The 19,593-nt window shown below is 44.2% G+C and overlaps 1 protein-coding gene across 3 annotated transcripts in view; it reads left to right on the top strand.

Annotated features, from left to right (window-relative positions):
- DRD3 (dopamine receptor D3) overlaps positions 1–19,593 on the top strand; it is a 38,447-nt gene that overhangs the window by 10,738 nt on the left and 8,116 nt on the right. For 2 of the 3 annotated variants that reach the window (XM_090264268.1, XM_090264189.1), the window contains exons 2-4: positions 767–879; positions 9,195–9,337; positions 16,686–16,882. In XM_090264268.1, coding sequence (XP_090120394.1) covers positions 767–879; positions 9,195–9,337; positions 16,686–16,882 — 453 coding nt within the window. Of the gene's footprint in view, positions 1–766; positions 880–9,194; positions 9,338–16,685; positions 16,883–17,978; positions 18,057–19,593 lie in introns of all 3 variants that reach the window. The other variant, XM_090264140.1, reaches the window with a different exon arrangement.

The raw sequence follows: 19,593 nt of genomic DNA, 5'->3' as shown, positions 1-19,593 counted from the left end.
CATCCTCACAGATTCTGTGAGTGATAGGGAGGATCTGGGACCGGTCTTTCCCCTCAACTCTTGGTGACTGGGCCCTGGATGTTGAAGGAAGGCACATTGGCCCAGAGTTACCTTACATAGGTTTTTAGAGATGTTGTTCCAGGATGCCTCCAAGCTTTAAAACCAGAAGCCAGACAGAATTCCATTCTAGACGTAAATTTTATGAAAAATGTGCTCTCTGCTTATTTCCTGGGTACAGGGTGAGCTCGCCACCAGATGGAGGGCTTCAGAGAGGCAGTTTGGGCACAGCACACACATCTGGCAGTCACCCCAGCTCATTTATTACCAGCTGTGCATATCATTTTACCGCTAGGAGCTTCGGTTGCCTCCAGAGTTCGAACTATGTCAGTGATTCTCAAAGTTGGGTGTGATTGGGGGTGGAGGGGGTATTTAATTTAAAATGAAGATTAATTGGCCCCACGTCCAGAAAGTCTAACTCAATAAGTCTAGGGAAGGGTTCCAAAATCTTCATCTTTAATGAGTACCCCTGCGGACCACACTTTGAGAAACACTGAACTCATTGATTTGGAAGATCCCTTCTAGCTCCCATGTTCTAACATTCTGTGACTTTGTCCTTCTCCGTGTGACCAGTCTTGGGCAGCCTGTCACTCCCTTGATGTCCGCCTGCTCTTGGTAATGATGATGTACCAACAGGGAAGGCATAGAGTTGTTTGGGTTGCTGTTCTTTTGCTGGGCGAACATTAATATCTTTGTCTCTGATGTTCAGGTGACGGGTGGAGTCTGGAATTTCAGCCGCCTTTGCTGTGATGTTTTCGTCACCCTGGATGTCATGATGTGCACAGCCAGCATCCTGAACCTCTGTGCTATCAGCATTGATAGGTAGGGCTGGGGTTCCCCTTCTCACCCTGGGAGAAACGCAGCCTAGACCAGGCAGGGAACTGCTCTTGCTGTATCTGAGACACAAGCTTTGCATCTGAGGGTGCTGGGGTCACTGCAAAGTAGAACTCACCCCTGGGACATTTTCTTTCTTCTTTTTCTTTTAAACTATGGCTTGTGGGTAGGAAGAAACTCCTGTGGCAGGAAAGAAATGATTATTCTATAGGCTTTTCTACCTTTCCTTACCCCTGGGTCACAGAAGAGGATTCTGTTTGGGGTTTTTTGATCCCTAATTGGGAGAAGGGGGTTGGGGTACAAGGATGAAAGGTGAGCTGATTTGGGTCAGGAAGAAAATTTCCTGTTACTATTTTGTTTGTTTTTGGTAAAAGGAGGGTGGAAGGGAGCCTTTTGTGTGACTTCTGGACATTTGTTACATAAATACGTTTTTTACAGAAGTAATAGAGAGCGTCTGGTTTGCTATATCATCTCTTCCACCACCTAAACTCTTCACTAGTCCCAGCTCCTTATCACGTGTGCATCTCCCTGCTGTGTCTATTACAGAGCCTTGAACAAAGAATTGTAAATGAATTCAGTGGTCCCTGCCTGAGGGTAGCCAATGCTTATATCACAAATATTGCACCTTCAGAAAGTGTGTGAGAGAGTGGGAGATGATCAGCCTTGGATGAGGGAGGGAAGAGCTGTGTAAAGAGAGCTTCTGGAAGAGACTCCGGGACAGTGCCCTTCCAGCCTCCTGCCTGACCATTTCCTGACCCTGCTCTCTACCCACTCGAGAATGTGCCTGTACACTCCATCCCCATGCATTCAGACCAGTGGCTGGTGGGTGCGGCTGTGCAGGTTGCACCTTACTCAAGGATGAGAAGACCAAATTCAGCTAGGGTTTTCTTTGCTGAGCCTTGAGTCCTCCAGGAGAGGGCGCCTTTTCTAATTTGCACAAGAGCACCATTTTGCTGGCAGCAGTCACGCTTGACACGCCCTTCTACTTTCCCCACTGAAGACAATACCAACAAGAATAAGCCTTGAACTGGCTTCTGTCCCATATAGAATGCATAGCACTCACCTACCTGAAACCTGAAGGGAGGAGCGGCTTATGCCTTAGACCCCAGTGGAGAAGGATGCTCCTTTCTTGGCTTCAACTTCGGTACAAACAAATCCTCACCAAACCTCAAACTGGAGCCTTTTTCTATTCTAGGAATGAGAATCGGCCTTGGAAAAAATGGTCTCCATTATCCTGCACAGCAGTTAGTGGTACATAGCGTTAAATTCTGGTCTTGCGATGCCAAATAATTGGTCAATTCATTTAAAAAGGCAGTCATTCATGCAGACCTTTGGTCTTTACACAATGCTGACAAACCAGTCACACCGGTCTGACAAACCTGACCACATGGATCCAGCATTTTTTGGTTATGAAGCCCTGATCTGTAATAACAGGGGAGTAAGAGATAGGAAAGAAAAGGGAACGATGAAAGGGTTTTTGAAAGTAAGTAATACTATTGTCATTATTAGGTTCTTAGGCATAGCTCTGGATGCCTAAGAGTTGGATTAAAGCTGCCTTTTCTCTTTCACAAAGCGGAGTGGGTGAGCACAAGTGCTCCCCCCCGCCCCCCACTTCCTTGGCGCCCTGCCTCCCCTGTGGGCCAGCCCCTCCCACCACACATGTGGGTCAGAACAAATTTGGGGAGAGGGTTGGGAAAGTGTCAGAGGAGGAGGACACTGAGCGCGGTGAGAATTCAAGTCCCCCTCAAGAAGCCCGTGAATAATGCAACCAAATTCATTCACTGGGGAGTTCTTTAAGTGGCTCTCAAATGGCGCCCATCACACAGGCAAGCCTCTGCATCTTTGCGGGAGCACAATAGGTGCCAGATGAGTCACAGGCACCTTGGAGTTTTAGTTTGCATCTAAATAAGCACTTTATATCTGCAAAGGGCTTTCTAAGCATTTGCAAGAAGCTTTTTTCTTCAACAATTCCAGGAGGGGAGTCCATAGAACTAAAGATTTATTGAGCCCCCTGTCTGAGGAAATAAGAGGTGGTGAAAAGCAGCCCTCACAGAGCTCTGGGTCTCATTAAACATATGAGGGATTTAGACTCAGGTCCTCTCTCCCAGCCCAGCCTCTCACCTCCCCTCAAGAGAATTCATCATCAGTTTCCCCCACACACACCTCCCACTCTGAGACAAGGCTTTATTTTAGGTGGAGGTAGAATTCTGTGAGAATCTTGAGACCTTCAGTAGAGTGACAAACCCGCAAATCCCAGTCACAGAATTGGGCGTCAAAAAAAGTATATAGTTGAACTCATTTGTGCAGAACAGTTACTTGCTTGCACGAGGTCCTGCAGCCTCTTACACAGGTCTGGGACTAGAACCTGAGTTAGTGCCCCAATTGCCCTGCCAGTACCCTGTCCTTTCATTGATGGAGGTGGGGAAGTGGCATCCTGGAAAGGGCCTCTGGCCACGCCAGCAGCCCAGCTCTACAGGCGCTGTTTCCCTGGAGTAAACAAGGCACAGTTCCTATGCCTTTAATGACCCAGCTACCTCTGTGCTCATCCTAACTTGCCTGATGATAAAAGCAACAATAATCAAAACAGATACCATTTATTTAGTGTGTACTATATGCCAGGCACTAAGAGCTTTTCATTATTGCTAACCCTCACAACACCCCAGCCAGGTGGGTGAATTATCCCTATTTTCCAAGTAAAGATGCTGAGGCTAGACTGCGTAGGTAAGCTTGCCCAGATCACACAGCTGGCAGGTGCAGAACTAGGAATTCAGCCAGCCTCTTTCTCCTCTGCTGACTGCCTTGAACAGAGACATTTAGCCACACTGCCTGCCTGCAAATCCTGGCTCTCCTGCTTAACGACAATTCCACCTTGGTCAAGTCTGGCCTTTTTTTTTTTTTCCTTTTTAAAAATCTGTTTAGTGTAATAGCAAAAGGGTTGTTATGAGGATTAAATGAGTTAACATCCTTAAAGCACTTCATACAGTTGCCTGGCACATAGAGAGTGCTATTATTCTATACTTGCTTGATAAATAAATTAAATGTCCTCTAATAATCAGGAATAAGGGTCAGACACCCATAAATTCACTGATATGAACAATCACAGATACCTTGGGCTAGCACAATAATAATGACAATTAATAATACTTTTTAAATATATATTTAATATGTACCAGGCATTGTGTTAAAAAACCAAACAAAAACTTTCACGGGGATACTTGAATCCACTATTCATAAAAGCCCTACGGAGCTGAATCATCATCCCTATTGTACAGATGGGGAAGGTGAGTCTCAGAGATGCCAAATCTCTGGCCCATGGCCACACAGTTAACGGAAGAACTGGGACTTAGACTATAGGTCGTCTGTTTCCGACGCCCGCAGACTTAACCACCTTGCACACTGTCCATGTTTGGGCCACGCCAGAAAGAGTCCAGAGAGTTAGGAGCTCAATTACAAGGGCAGCAGGCCAGGGAACTACAGGGGCTACTCTACTCTACTCGCTGTGTAGGCAGGCAGGCCAGGCCTTGGAACCCCCGCGGTGAGCGCAGCAGAGCACGTGTCCAGACCAGAGGCAGGCGGCCCTGGGCTAGCCTCCGACTGTCATCCAAGCCCAGCCCTGCCCTTGCCTGCGGTCGGTCCTCTGTGATCGATTTGGGAGAAGATCAGAGGCTGAGCAGCCCGCCTGGGTGGGCATTCAGGGTCCTTGCGGTGCTCTAGGAACCACGGGATGAGCTTTGCCTCCCGGCCTCCAACTGAGCCTGGAGAGCCCCCAGGTGAGCAATGAACTTCTCACCCCGGCGGAGCTGGCGAAATTCTTGCTGCATGATGGTGCCCTCCCATGGCTAATTCCGGAACAGCTGCCATGTCTCAGTCCCTGTGGAAAACCCTGAAGGCAAGTTTGAGGGCCTCATTCATTCTAAATGTTTAATCATGTTTAAAAAACAATTAGAAAAAAAAAAATGTAACAATGGTAAACGTAGTCTCATCTCTCACTTCTTACCCAAGTTAACAAGAAGTTTTGACACAGAAATTTTCCCTGATGCAGACTTCTCAAACTTGTCTCATCATAAGATGCACTTGCTTGTTAAAAATACACATGCCTGGGTTTCACTCCAGAAACCTCAATCAAAATATCCAGGGGTGTGGCCTGAGAATATGTACTTTAACAGATTTCCCCCAGGCAAGTAACAGAATCCAGTTAATTGGGGAAGCTCAGCTCTGGACATCCGCAGTGCTCTCAAGGTACAGTCACCCTTCAAGCCACCTTTCCTAAGGAAGCTCGAGTCTCCACAAGGCCTCAGAGACTTGCCAATGCCCTAGAGAGGGAGTGGGGCACCCAGGAGAGATACCAGCCTTGAAGGTAGGAGACCTGGCTCTGCCACGAGTGGCTGTGGGACTGTAGGTTCATCCTGTAACTTCTCTGTGTCTCTGATTCCAGCTTTATAAAATGAAGCCATTGTCCCCTACACTTGCTGGCTTATTAAATTAACAGGAGCCTGCATGGTGTTGCTAAACACTAAAGCATATTTAGGGAAGTACGCAACTCTCAGTGGTGTGCTTGGAGCCAGCTGATGATGGCTAGTAGAAGCTAACCGGCAAAATTTTAAGAATTGTTTGGTCAAGTTATTAAAACTTTGGTGTATTTTGAAATGGGCAAGGGTGGGAGTATTTCGTCGGCAGCCGTCCGTCTCGAGAGACGATGGTGTAGCTTCTTAAGAGTCTATCTGCACCGCCGAGAATGGCTGTGCAGTCCGACTCGGGAGTGACACGGTATCTGTCTCCTCCCGTGTTGAATCGACATCTTGCAATGACGCTGGAGTGTCCTCTCCAGTGAAGCTGAAGCTACAGAGCCTGGGCAGGGTGATATGGAGGGTCTGCTGTTGCCGATGCAGCAGACCCCCCCTCTCTTCGCAGCTGAAGGGTCCAAGGGAAAGACGAAGTCGATACAGCTTGGCTTCAGGTGCGCCGCAGGAGTTGCCGGTGTTGACTACAACGTCAAACCGCCTTAGGGACTCCGGCTCCGGATTTTCTGTCGGGGTTTACTCCCTTAGCCTTTCCCCTGAAGAGGTATGCCGCAAGGCAGCGGAGGTTTTTTGGAGTCAGAGTTTTCCTTCTCTGTGGGAGTATTTATAGCATGGAAATTGACAAATGGTACAAACTAGGGCTTTCTTTGCTTAGAGAGCCAGTTGTTAGTCATTTCAGAGCACACCACTGAATGTATGGAATGGTGAGGCTTTTCCACCAATGTAAATGAAAGGCCTGGCCCAACTGCAAGTGTGGGCAGAAGGAAGTGGGTCCTATCTTCCCTTCCCAGCCCTGACAACTGTTTGGCTATGTCAGCTGCAGGACCCAAGGCGCAGTCTCTTCTCCATGGTGCCTCGGTGATTGGTGCTAAGAGCCAAACCCAGGTAGACATATTTGACTTGAAGCCTCAGCTCAGTGCTCCAACGGAGTCTAAAGTCCTGAACAGAATAAAAGGCCTGGAAGAACACCAGTTGCTACTTGGTCTGCTCCCTTATCACCAAGTTAGGAATTCAAGGGAAGCTTTGCAATGTATGTTCATCAGGAGAAGGGAACTGGGTTGCCGTGGGCCTCCCTTAGGGTTAGTGGTGGGATCTTAATTTAACCTTATTAAATAAGGGCCTCTATGACTCCCTCTTGAGAAAGAAGCCACCTCTGTCACACATCATGGTGCCAAGGTCAGGTCCTGCAGGATCGGCCTCTGTCTCAGCCCTCAGAGGTGACTCTCAAGCTGCTTTCGGGGGAATATGAATGTTAACACATGAACTCTAAGGCTGGATGCACAAGAAGCAGATGATTCAGGCGGGGCTGGTACATAGAGGAGGAGCATCAGGGAGTACGGTCCCAGCCCCTCCAGCCTGGGGTCTGCCCTCCCTTCCTCAGACCTATGCCTTGAGGTGCACAAAGGTGTTAAGGAGGCTCCTGCTTAACCCTTCTGTGTACCTCCTGCCAGAATCTGGCCTCCAGGTTCCCTGTATGCTGAGAAAACAAAGAAAAAATGAACACATGTAGACCCAGTGATACGCATTAGATCCCTTGGGCCTGGCTAAGATTAGACTTGTTCCCTTATAACAGCGGTTCTCAATGACCCTTTTACAGGAGTCGCCTAAGACCATCGGAAAACACATATATAATTACATATTGTTTTTGTGATTAATCACTATGCTTTAGTTATGGATGGGGATTGTCGGGGGTCACCACAACATGAGGAACTGTATTAAAGGGTCACGGCATTAGGAAGGTTGAGAACCACTGCCTTATAGGGAAGGAGGCCTTCAGGATCCATGAAGCAATCAGTCAATTAATATCTTTTTACTACTTGCTTTGTGCAAGGACCTATGGGGGATACCACGGCTATAAGATGATTTGAGCTATCAAGTAACCTAAATCATATGGGGACTAGCTCCAGCCATGAGGCAAGCTCAATAATAAGGCAAGACAACTGCAGGCAGAAGAGCAACATGATTGATTGGCTTAGAAGGTTTATGTGTTTAGAGTTAGAGGTCTCTGTAAGATGAAGAGAACTCAGAAAGTTGCTCAAGAGCTGATCTGGGATTAGGGAAGGGAAGAAGGAGCTCCTTCACAGTCAGCAGGGAAAATTCTCATGCTTTTTGAATCTCTCTGAATTAAGGAAGGGCCCAGTCCTTTTTAAGGACTTACCTGATCAGATCAGGCCCACTGATGATAATCTCCCTTCAGTTTCTTGATTAGTGGTATAATAAGAGGAACAACATTATACCAGATTCACATGTTCAGTCTACATTCAATGGGAGGGGATTCTACAGGGACATCAAAATGGGCAAATTTACAACATATGTTGTCCTTCTATATAAAATGTTCTTCTCCTATCTTTTCTCATGGATGGATCCCTCTTACCCCTTTCATCTCCCTGCCCAGTCTGTGTTGGTTTACCCCTTCTTGACAGCCTCCTTTAGCCTCAAACATGTCACACAGCTTATTTCTTTCATGATATTCTTCATTTTATATTAATATTTTTTTGGTCTATCTACTCCACTCAATTCCAAGTTCCGTAAGGACAGGGACAATATCCCATTTGCACATCTCTATATTTCCAGAATAGATTCTAGCATATAGTAAGGACTCAATAAACATTGAATGAAAGGTTAAGTGAATGAGTGAGAAAATTATATGGAAAGGCCAAGGAAGAGTCAAAAGGCCTGAGTAGTGGGTGTAGATGTCTTGAAGAACGGCAAGAAGTGTAACCAGGTTAAGGAATGTGAGGAGAAAGGCAAATATATTTCAGACAGCTTGAGTTTGAGATGACTATGGAACAAATGTTCAGGAAGTAAGTCCAACAAGCAGTTGGAAATGTGTGTGAGGAGTTGCCATAGAAAACACAACAATGTCCAACAAGAATAAGGAGTTGACCATGTAAAAGCATGTGCTGTAGACTGAAGGTTTGTGTCCCCCCCACCACCAGATTCATACTCTGAAATCTTCACCCCCAAAGTAATAGCAAAGTGATAGCATTAGGAGCTGGGATCTTTGAGAGATAATTAGATCATGAGAGTAGAGACCTCATGAATGACATTACTTTTCTTACAAAAGAGACCTGTTTGAGCTCCCTTGCCCCTTCCACCACACAAGCACATGGTGAGAAGGCAACCATCTATGAACCAGGAAGCAGGTCTTCACCAGACACTTAATCTGCCAGTGCCTTAATCTTGGACTTCCCAGCCTTCTGAACTATGAAATATAAATATTTGTTGTTTAAGCTACCCAGACTATGGTATTTATAATATAGCAGCCCGAACAGACTAAGTCAGCATGAAAACTGAATTTTACTTCATTGGATATTGCTCATCTCTATTTTCAATATCTCTGCCATTTGGAAGAGTTGTCACTGTGAGAGTTAGAATTTATATTAGAATAAAAGCAGGTGTAAACATCTACTTTGGGCATAGTTTTATCATTATCTAAAGAACTATGGGAGAAAGTAAAGGCACACAGAAGCACCCAGAGTCTTCAGGGTTCAGGATGGTGAATACAGTGCTTGTACATGCTGGGCCCTCAGTCAGGCCTGGTAAAGAAGCTCGTATGCTAACTTTTTAATTCTCTCTCCCTTTTTCTGATCACCCCTCCCAGTGAGTTTTTCATCTATCTTATCTTAACCTTTCTACTATTTTCACCTCTTCTCTCTTTTCAATCAAAATTATTTTTCTCTTGCTACATTTATCAACCTGATTATTTCTCTAGAACGTCCTTTAACTTGTCTCCCCTATCTTTTCTTACCATGTCTATTCTCTCTCCCCTTCCTTTTACAGGTATACTGCAGTGGTCATGCCAGTTCACTACCAACATGGCACAGGACAGAGCTCCTGCCGGCGTGTGGCCCTCATGATTACAGCCGTCTGGGTACTGGCCTTTGCTGTGTCTTGCCCTCTCCTCTTTGGCTTTAACACCACAGGTAACAATGATGGCCCCACTTCCAAAACCCATGTGACTAACAGCTCACGTGAGTGGCTACAAGTGGTGCTCAGCCCTGAAATTTCGGACCCCTTGTCAATGCACTTTGTAATCAGATAAAGAATCTATAGGCTGCAAAGCCTTGACCTTAGTTGATTATAAAAAATATAAAGCAAACATCATCAATTATTGGCACAGGGTTAAAGTTCTACCCAAATGAATGAAAAATCTGGCTTATTTCTATTTTGAAAGAAATGTCATTGTATTCATTTGAAGAAATGTACTAGTTAAAAAATTAAATCATATTAATAATTCAGGTGAGGTTTGCTAATGAAAAGATGACAATTCATAATTGACTTACAATGCAAGATAACAAAATAACAAAAGTCTTTGAGTAGAATATACATTTTGAACTTTTGCTCATTAAGAATCATTTCTAGCGTTTGGAAACTAGTATAGATTACTAAATTATTGATGGGTGTATTTCTTATATTTTAATACACAGAAATTCTGGCTGTGCTGGTTGGCACATGGTACATCTTCTATTGGATGGGTGGCTGGATGGATAGATGGATGAACAATGTGTATATTATGAAGTTTGTGATTTTAGACATAAAATGTTAATCCAAATTTATACCTCATATGGATCGATGCCCTCTGTGTCTGTTCTATATTCATCTTTCAGCCTAGAAATTTCATGTGTTGCATGAAAACTATTATCACATACAGAAAAGTTACAGGTATTGGCAATAAATACTGAGTCTTTGCTAACAGAGAACTGATCAACTCTTGTTCTAGTATTAACTTGGATTTCTTATTTTGTCCACTTGAATTGGTTCATTCAATTCCTACTATGTTCCAGGTTCGTTAATTTCTAGTATATATGTACAAGTCACATAGCTAGCTGTGTGTTTAAGTGTATACAGATATTATCTGTAACACATTCCATATAAATACAGGCAAATTCTAACTTAAAAGTGGTCTTCAAAGAGTCAACAACTTAGAAGTCAAAACACATTTAGGAAGACAGGCAGAGGCTCTGGAGTCAGAACAACCTAGATTCAAGCTCCAATTGTACTATTTACCAGCTGTGTCTCCTTGAACAAGTTATTTAACTCTTCTGAGTTAAGTTTCCTTATTGATCAATTTAGGATAACAATACGGTGGAGCATAAATTTGAGCAAATTCAAATATGTAGACTCAGTCTTTATATTCAGTTAAGAAGTTTTCATATTTGTTTTTATATATGACTTACTGCAAATAAGCCCTGCAACTTCATCTCTATACATGTTGCATTTTGAACTCTTTATAATGTATGGCATATTACTGTATGTATCATTCATCTTTGCTTGTTACTGTCCAGGGCTGTAATCAAATCATGTATATCTTTATATGTGACTCAGGGGATTTTTCAAAGCAAATTTCAACTCTATAATTTTTACTTGGCTCATTCATTGACTTTAGAATATAACCCTGTATATGCTATAATTCCACTCTAACTCCTTCATAGACTTTTACAATTAAATGATTAAATTGGGATAACATACACAGACATGTCACTACATATCACCTGTTCAAGGTCAGGCTTGTTTATCTGCCACATTAAAGGTTAAGCAGCCAAGTTATCCAACAAATACTTGCCTGGTGTTCCTAAAATATGATGTTATTATCATCTTTGCATTACTCTTTACCATGAGTTACTTTGTTATTTTCACTGAATGACATTTATATACACAAGTGTGTATGTACACACACACCCCAAAGTAACATTCCCGAACATGACTAGAGAGGCTGACTGGCACTAAAATACCAGTTTTAATGAGTATTAAGAATGCTTTTTGGGTAAGTCTGATAACTAAGCCACTTCTATATTCTTGTTTCTGTACAAAATGCGCTCTAAGTTGGTATTTGTAGTATGGGGCCCTCACTACCACTGCTAGACTGAGGCATTGCTTAACCCGAGGGCAGCAGCAAAAACCACCAACATGTGCAGGACTGGCTGGTTCCTCTTTCTTATTCTTGGAGGCTGGCAGAGGGATCTTACTCACTCTCACACACACACAGAGAAACACACACCCTGGTAAGAGTTAAAAGAGTCTCAAAATCTGACATTAGAGTTCCCAGTTAATGTCAATGTCTAAAATGAAGAAGAATGATGAGCTAATTGCAGTGTTGTTGCCACCGGTGAGATCATTATTGTTCCAGAAACAAAACTCAGAAAAATCTTTCCAAAAGGATTTTCAAATATAGAATTGAGGAGGCAAAGAAAGCCCTGGTTTAGCTTGTACACTCTCACTTCTCTCACAATCTCTCTCTCTCTCACCTTGAAGTGTGTCAAATTGTCAGGTGCATCAGAAAAGCCCAGTACACATGAGCTAATGTCGTTGTTGTTGTTGTTATGTATCAGGAAAGGTTTCTGTGCCTCAAAATTTAACTATGGGCCCACTCCAAGGACAATTTAAACAGTGTAGTTCTGCTGGTGGTCATAGAGGAGACCAGCTGCCTCATCCGAGAAGTCGGTTCAGGGTTTAGTGAGCAGAATTCAAGGCAGGGCGACCCAGAGTCCTTCCCCGCCTCAGTCTGCCCTTCACGGTACAGCGTCATCTTCTTGATAGATGTGGATTCCTCCAGCACCTCTTCCTTCTATAAGGAAATTCCCAAGTTCATTCAAAAGCTCAATATAAATGACTTCTCTCAGACAGTTTTTCTCTCGTTTCTGTGAAAAGCAGAGGAGAAAGGGGCAGGATTCTGCCAATAACACCTGATATTGGAAATAAAGTTTTACTAAGACATGCAACACAATACAAAAGAACCTTCCGACAGAGTTCTTTTTTTAAGAAATGGGCCACCACATGGTATTGTGAATTGTCAGAGAATAGAAGGTAGTACAAAATTGAACTTCAGTTTCTTTCAACTTGGAGTTGCTCTTATTGACTGAGGAGAAGTGAACATGTATTTCTGGGTGCACACCTAAGCCAAGGTCTCAGGTCACAGAGAGTTCAAGGCTGTGGGGCCTGACTGACCAGTGCTGCCCCAGCTCCCAGCAGAGTCCCGGAAGTCTTGCCAAATATCACACCATCCACACAGCCCCTAACAGCCATGGAAGAGCATGGAGTGCTGGTGCTAGAGAAAACCCTAAAGATCCCTGAATGAGCAACTCACTCCTTTCACTTGACAGATAAGAAAAATAACTAATATCTAAGTTTTTGCTAAATCAGATAGCTATTGTGTTATTTAAAAAATAGAGAGAGAGAGAGAATAAGCAATAGCTGGTGACAAGGGTATAAGAAATCTTCAAGGGAGGAAAAACTAAAGCTAAGAAAATCCTATCAGCTGGCTTAATTTTCCTCTGAAACAAAGAAATAGAGGAGTGCTATTTATTTGATTTTAGCAATGGAACACCTCACCTGGCTTTCAGAACACTGGAGCTGGGATGGGGGGTGGCGGTAGGATTTGTTTAGAAGTATAAAGTTAAAAGAATAGTAGGATCATCCTAAAATCAGATTCCTCAGGATCTCCCATCTTTGCAAACAAGCTGAGGACAAAACCTGCAATGAGCTTGAGGTTCATTTCCTCTCAAGTCAGCCTGCTTCTGGCCTTGCTGTTCGCTTCACTGTGGGACTCAAGTTGCCAGACTAGCCCACGAAAGCCTCTTAGACTCCTTAGCAGAGCTATGAAGAGTATTTATCACCCCACACAGTGCATTAAACATAGTAGGTGCTCCACAGAATTATGCTGAACGAGTAAGTGGATGAGTCCTCCTCCTCATCGTTTCCTCCTGAAGCGTTGAGATTAGTTGGGATAAACATCTGTCTCAGAGAATGAAGAGTAACCCCCTGGCCTTCTGCATTATCGTCCAGTCAGTGACTGTTTATGTGTTAAGTAAAATGCTCATTTGTTTGCTTTGCTCATTTATTCGTCATTTCGTGTATTCATTCAATAACTAGTGCGCTGACAGCACAGTGCTGTTTCAATTACATTATTAGACAAGGTGCCTCATCTGCTGCGAGAGCCTCAGCTCCTGTGGGGGCCTCACTGCCCTTGCCTCCTAGGACTCAGCAGAAAGAAGTTTCCAGAATTGCTGGCATGTAGGGCTTCACTGCCCTGCAAACAGGACATACACCCATGTCAGACCTGAGGGGACTAGAGCAGAGCCCCATTGACTGGCCACTTGCCTCCTATGTCACTCTGCCTGCTGACAGCTCTCCCAAGCTTCTGGGAGAGGCTGTGAAACATGGTCTAAGGATAGACAGCAGTTTCCTAAATAGGGGAAGAAGGACAGGATGACAATGCAGGTTCAGTGATTGCATATGAGGGCCTTCACTGATCAGCGATTTCAAAATCACTATGTGCTCTCTCTTCACTCTCTGCTTCTCACACGTATGCTTTCAATATTTTTACTACAAAGATAAATATTTGCACATGATAAAACATAAGATGTAATGGGATACATATACATACTTAAATGTAGCTCTCCCTTCTTTCCTGGACTGCTAATTCCTCCATTCCCATCCCTAGAAGCGAACACTAATATTCCTCAAAGATAATGCTTGAAACAAGTACATACACTTGGGCGTACATGCATGCACACATATGAATGTGTGTGTATCCATTTTAAGTAGTAGTTAATATATAGATTTTAGAGGTCAGCCTCCCAGAACCCAGAGGAGGGTAGAGAAGGGTAGCAGGTGTATCTGGAGGGGCAGATCTGGCACACTAAGGATGGCAACAAGATGAAGAGCAGAGAAGTATTCACGCCACCCCTGTGGCCCACTTCTCACTAGCAAAACGTGCTGAGCTGTCTCTCATTATAGGAGACATTTAAATCATGGTCAGACACTGATGACAGGGGTGCTGACTTCCGGGGAGGAGCTTACCACTGTCAACATGGTTTCTTAAAGGTTCACAAAGACCACCCCCTTGTCTCTCTATTCCTACCTCTAACCCCATTTCCCTCAAGGACCAGAAGATGCCAATTTGGAGGCCAGTGCTCAAAGCTTTTTGAGGCAATTCCTAAAGGATGCTGACACCGGCTTTGGTAGGATATTAATTTGACCTGGATTTTGGGGGCAGCACATAAAGATTCCGGTGGCCGTGCTGCTGTTAAAATGCCTCCCTGAGCACTGAGACACTCTTCTGTTTTAACTCTTAGCTGTGACTCTCTTCCTTCTCCTACAAATATCCTTCCCTGTAATTCTCTCTCCAAATTTCAATTCTAAATGATACCACCCCTTTTAAGTTAAAAAAAAAACTCAAGGGAGGTAAAAGTTAAATAATAAGAGTAAAGAATAAATAATAATAATAGCTGCCATTTATTCTCATTCCCACTCGTCGTCAGCAGCCGTCCGTCTCGAGAGACGATGGTGTAGCTTCTTAAGAGTCTATCTGCACCGCCGAGAATGTTTGTGCAGTCCGACTCGGGAGTGACACGGTATCTGTCTCCTCCCGTGTTGAATCGACATCTTGCGATGACGCTGGAGTGTCCTCTCCAGTGGAGCTGAAGCTACAGAGCCTGGGCAGGGTGATATGGAGGGCCAGCTGTTGCCCATGCAGCAGACCCCCCCTCTCTTCGCAGCTGAAGGATCCAAGGGAAAGACGGAGTCAATACAGCTTGGCTTCAGGTGCGCCGCAGGAGTTGCCGGTGTTGACTACAACGTCAAACCGCCTTAGGGACTCCGGCTCCGGATTTTCTGTCAGGGTTTACTCCCTTAGCCTTTCCCCTGAAGAGGTATGCCACAAGGCAGCGGAGGTTTTTTTGGAATCAGAGTTTTCCTTCTCTGATGTGCCTTGACTGGAAGATCGAACCAGCGACACTTAGCTCGCAGGCCGATGCTCAATCCACTGAGCCAAACCAGCCAGGGTTTCATTCCCACTATATGACACAATATTTATTTTTATCCTCTTTCTATAGATAATGAAGCTGAGGCTTGGCATAGTTAAGTGATTTTCCCAAGACCACAGAATTAATAAATGGCATCCCTGGGTCTCATACCTCGGGCTGCCTGGCCTCTACTACCTCAGAGGACCAAGAAGCAGAATGAGGGGCCCATGTGGCCACTGACTTCTCCCCAGCAGCTCACACCAGATTTTGGGTTGTAGAATACCTGACTCTTTATAAAGGTTGGCCAGGTGCACCAATAGCTGTTGCTGACAGCACTGAACCAAGTACAGGTAGAGGGAGGTAGAAAGTCAAAGTCACAGAAAGAAATTCTGGTTTGAGGCTGCATGGTGTTGGGCCACTTATTAAACCTCTCAGAGCCTCACTCTGCTTATCAAAGAATAGAGTCAGTACTGGAACCTGAGTCACGTAAGTTTGCCGTAATGTTTAGGTAAGATAATGAGTATAAACCCTTTGGCATATCACCTAGAAGTTATTAGTTTGCTTCCCACTTCTCTTACAAGAGGGGCAAGTTCCAGGCCCTCTCCTGGGCCTTGGAGGAATCTCAGCATCTGCTAGTGACACAGACAAAGTTACAAGGTCCTCCCTAGAAGGGTTGATATATAACAGGAACAAGGACCCTCCTCAATTCACATGGACCACAGTGACAATATCCTTACTCACTGTCTTCCTATTACACCCCTGATCATTGCTGGAATTCCTTGAAAAATCAAATGCCTGTCTCATATTCAGCCACCATCTGCCCCATATCCTGGATTCAAAATGGACACCTGGCATTCTCAGCAAAGAAGACTTCTTCCATTCAGTGGACTCAACAATCCTTACAGGCCTCCACTCAGCAGGCCCCTTCCTGGGGGCTGCATCCCTGCTGCGAGTCTCTGACCCGATACTCAGTAACACTGGCCCAAGCCTCCCAGGCTACATTCCCCTGTGGCACTTAGCATAGCATATGGAAGAGATCATCTGTCTGTCTAGACTGTGAGCTCCTTCTAGAGCAGACGTGGTGCCACACGTCTTCACAGCCCCAGTGTAGGGCAGTGTCTGGCATGTAATCACTGGTAGATTTTCTTTCAAGTGAACTGTGAGCAACACAAAGGTGAGTGAGAGCTCTGCCCCTCAGTGAGCTGACAACGCAGGTGTCTGAGGCTGCTTGCCCCGATGCTCACAACTTAAAAGAGTCTGGATGTGGGTGCTGATTACATGAAGGAGGCAAACGTAACGGGCTGAGAGGCACAAAGGAAGAAAGAGTTGCTTCTGGATGACAAACTCAAGTAAGCCTCCATGGATGAGGCAGCCTGTGAACTGGGACATGAGGGTGTACATGGGACCGGGAATCCCTGCTTCTCAAAGCTCCATGTGGATTAGACGACTTAAGGGCCATGTTTTGTGCTCCCCATGGAGGGCTTCTATTGGTAAACTGCTTTGCTTTCTCCTTTTCTCTCACTCACAGGAGACCCCAGTGTCTGCTCCATCTCCAACCCTGATTTTGTCATCTACTCTTCAGTGGTGTCCTTCTATCTGCCCTTTGGAGTGACTGTCCTCGTCTATGCTAGGATCTATGTGGTACTGAGACAGAGGAGACGGAAACGAATTCTCACACGACAGAACAGTCAGTGCATCAGTGTCAGGCCCAGCTTTCCTCAACAAGTAAGCACAAGGGAGGGGCAGAGGCAAGATAGCACCCCAGTCCATGGCTTCCCAGCTTTGTGCCCAGCAGAGCATGTTTTCGCCTAAACTGCCTCATTGGAGACACACATCTGACCCCCATCTTCTAATGTGCTGGTATTGGCTCTGCTTTAGAGGTAGGAAATCCAACCAAGAAGTTCATGGATAGTCTTTTCCTAGAGCACATCTTACTTGCCAACATGATAGGATAGTTTCTATGCTTGTTCTGATTCCCTTCAAGGTCTTTCATTGTCCCAAACAGCCAGAAGTTCAGATGTCATACACAGGGTTTAAAGTTTTAGGGTGACAGTTGTACCATGCACTGCTGGTATGTTCCCAAGACTGACTTTTTGGCCAGATCATTCATTCCAAGAGTCGCTGGAGTCCACCAAAATCTCTTTTCCATACTAGATCTGTCCCTATAACAAGGCATTGATGAGCTGGTAGAATGGGTTGCTGGTGATGCATTTTGGTTTTTTTTTTTCAGGCTCTGAAAAGGAGTATTATTGCCTCAGTACTGATCTCCAGTTTCTTCGGTTTTAAATTCTGCTTATCCCAAGGTCCAGTGTCATAGTAGTTTACCTATGATGTACTTGAAGCATGAATGGATGAATACTAATCACTTGCAGTCTTCTAGGGAAGACTAGCAGGAGTCTTACATGGCCTCTGCCTTCATGGAGCTTGGACTCCAAGCAAGCAGATAAAGCACACCTCTACCCAAAGTTACTGAACAACCCAAAACTGAATGGGATGTTTGCCAAATGTGATGTCAAGAGAATTGAGCACCCAAATATTAACTGTCTTTGAGGTTATGATTAGAGAGAGATCAATATGCTCAGGAAAGGGGGTCAAAGACAATATAAGAACTGAATTTGATCTTGAAGGCATTTGGAGTCTAGATCAATCTGAATGAGGGTCATACTCTCAAAACTGAAGTCCCAAGGCTTGGGTAGAACAAGACAGGAGGTCAGCACTAGAGGATGAAGATACAAACATATTGTATTTAAAGCATTGTCATCTATATGGCTCATCTGTGTAGAGCTTAATCCATAATTATTTCTCCTTCAACCCACCTTAGTCTTCCTGCCTTCGGCTACACCCCATTCGACAATTTTCCCTACGGGCCAGATTTCCATCAGATGCCACAGGGAAAATGGTAAGTAAACCATGCTTTTAATTGTGGGAAGAGAATAAGATACCTTTTCTCAAAGATGCTGCTTTGACTTGATGCCATTTCCATCCCCAAATGGAATCTAGCCCTAATTCCACACTTGTATCTATAATACAGAACAGATCCAAGATCTTGTTTGATTTGAGCTTCAGAATAGGAATCATCAAATGATATTCAGAAAGCATATGATTATTGCATGAGATCCCAATGACTGAAGCCAAAGACTCTTGTATTTGGTGTGAGGATGCCATCCAGAGTCACTTGCATTAGCGGGAACGGGGCATCGATGAAGCATACATGAGCAGAGCCAAGAAAATCAGAGAAGGATGCTGGCCTGTGAACCAAAGGGTCGCAGGTTTGATTCCCAATCAGAGCACATTCCTAGGTTGCAGGCTAGATTCCCCAGTTGGGGGCACTTGAGAGGCAACCACTCATTGATGTTTCTTCTCCCTCTCTTCCTCCTTCCCTTTCCCACTCTCTAAAAATAAATAAGTAAATAAATAATTTTTTAAAAAATAAAAGAAGATCAGAGAGGGGGAGGCTAATGTGAGACTTTCACGTGCCTTATTTGCCATTTAATATGGGGACGAACAAGACAATTTCATGGTCACCCTGACTTGTCCTTCCAGTTCAAGCCAGCCCTGCCTCCCTAAGCAAGCTGAGTGCAAAATGGAGCCTGAAAGTGTTAAATATAAGGCCAGTATTCCTCTCCCTGAACACCATAGCCAATTAAATACTAGGATTAAAGCTTCAAAAACCCAAGAGGAAGGTCTGAGCCTTGTCCAATCTTTGTGTAGTTAATTAATCACTTCTTACACAAGCCAGGTGTAGTAGAGACTCTAGTAAATTATTAATATATTATATATATAATAAATATATAAACCATATATATATATATGTGTGTGTGTGTGTGTGTGTGTGTGTGTGTGTGTGTAGTTTAAATTTCCTATAACAGATTCGAGGCTGGAGGAGTCTCCAAGTCCAAAAGGAGAAAAAGTGGATATTACAGTACCCACTTGGATAGTTAGTTGTGAAATGTGAGATGAAGACATTGAGCACCCAAATATTAAATGCCTTTGAGGTTATTACAAGAGAGAGATCAATATGCTTGGGAAACTTGTTTGCTGACACTGCTAAGGACATATTACAGAACCAAGAGTTTGGCCTTGCCAGGAATGTGGAGAAATGTCTCCTGTCCTGCCACCTGGGAGCAGTGGGCTCTGCCAGCCAGACCCAGAGGAATCCAGAGTTTCCTCATGTCAGCCTTGGAGGTAGTACGGTTCAGAGCTGAAAAATACACTCACCAATATATAATCTTAAAATAATCACTTCCCTTCTATAAGACTGAGTTTCCACATCTGTAAAATAGAGACAGGGTATACTAGGTCAGTGTTCTCAAATCTGAGATTTTACAAGCATTCTTAAGAATTTGTCCCCGGTCCCATAGACTCAGAACTAATGCATTAGAAGTTAAATACTCTCACTTTTAGAAGATCATGAGATATCAGCACAATCATAAACA

This window comes from Furipterus horrens, unplaced genomic scaffold (genome assembly GCF_987537825.1).
Source record: "Furipterus horrens unplaced genomic scaffold, mFurHor1.1.pri manual_scaffold_1, whole genome shotgun sequence".
Taxonomy (NCBI): domain Eukaryota; kingdom Metazoa; phylum Chordata; class Mammalia; order Chiroptera; family Furipteridae; genus Furipterus; species Furipterus horrens.
Note: the sequence above shows the minus strand (reverse complement) of the source record. Positions and strands in the feature narration are given on the sequence as shown.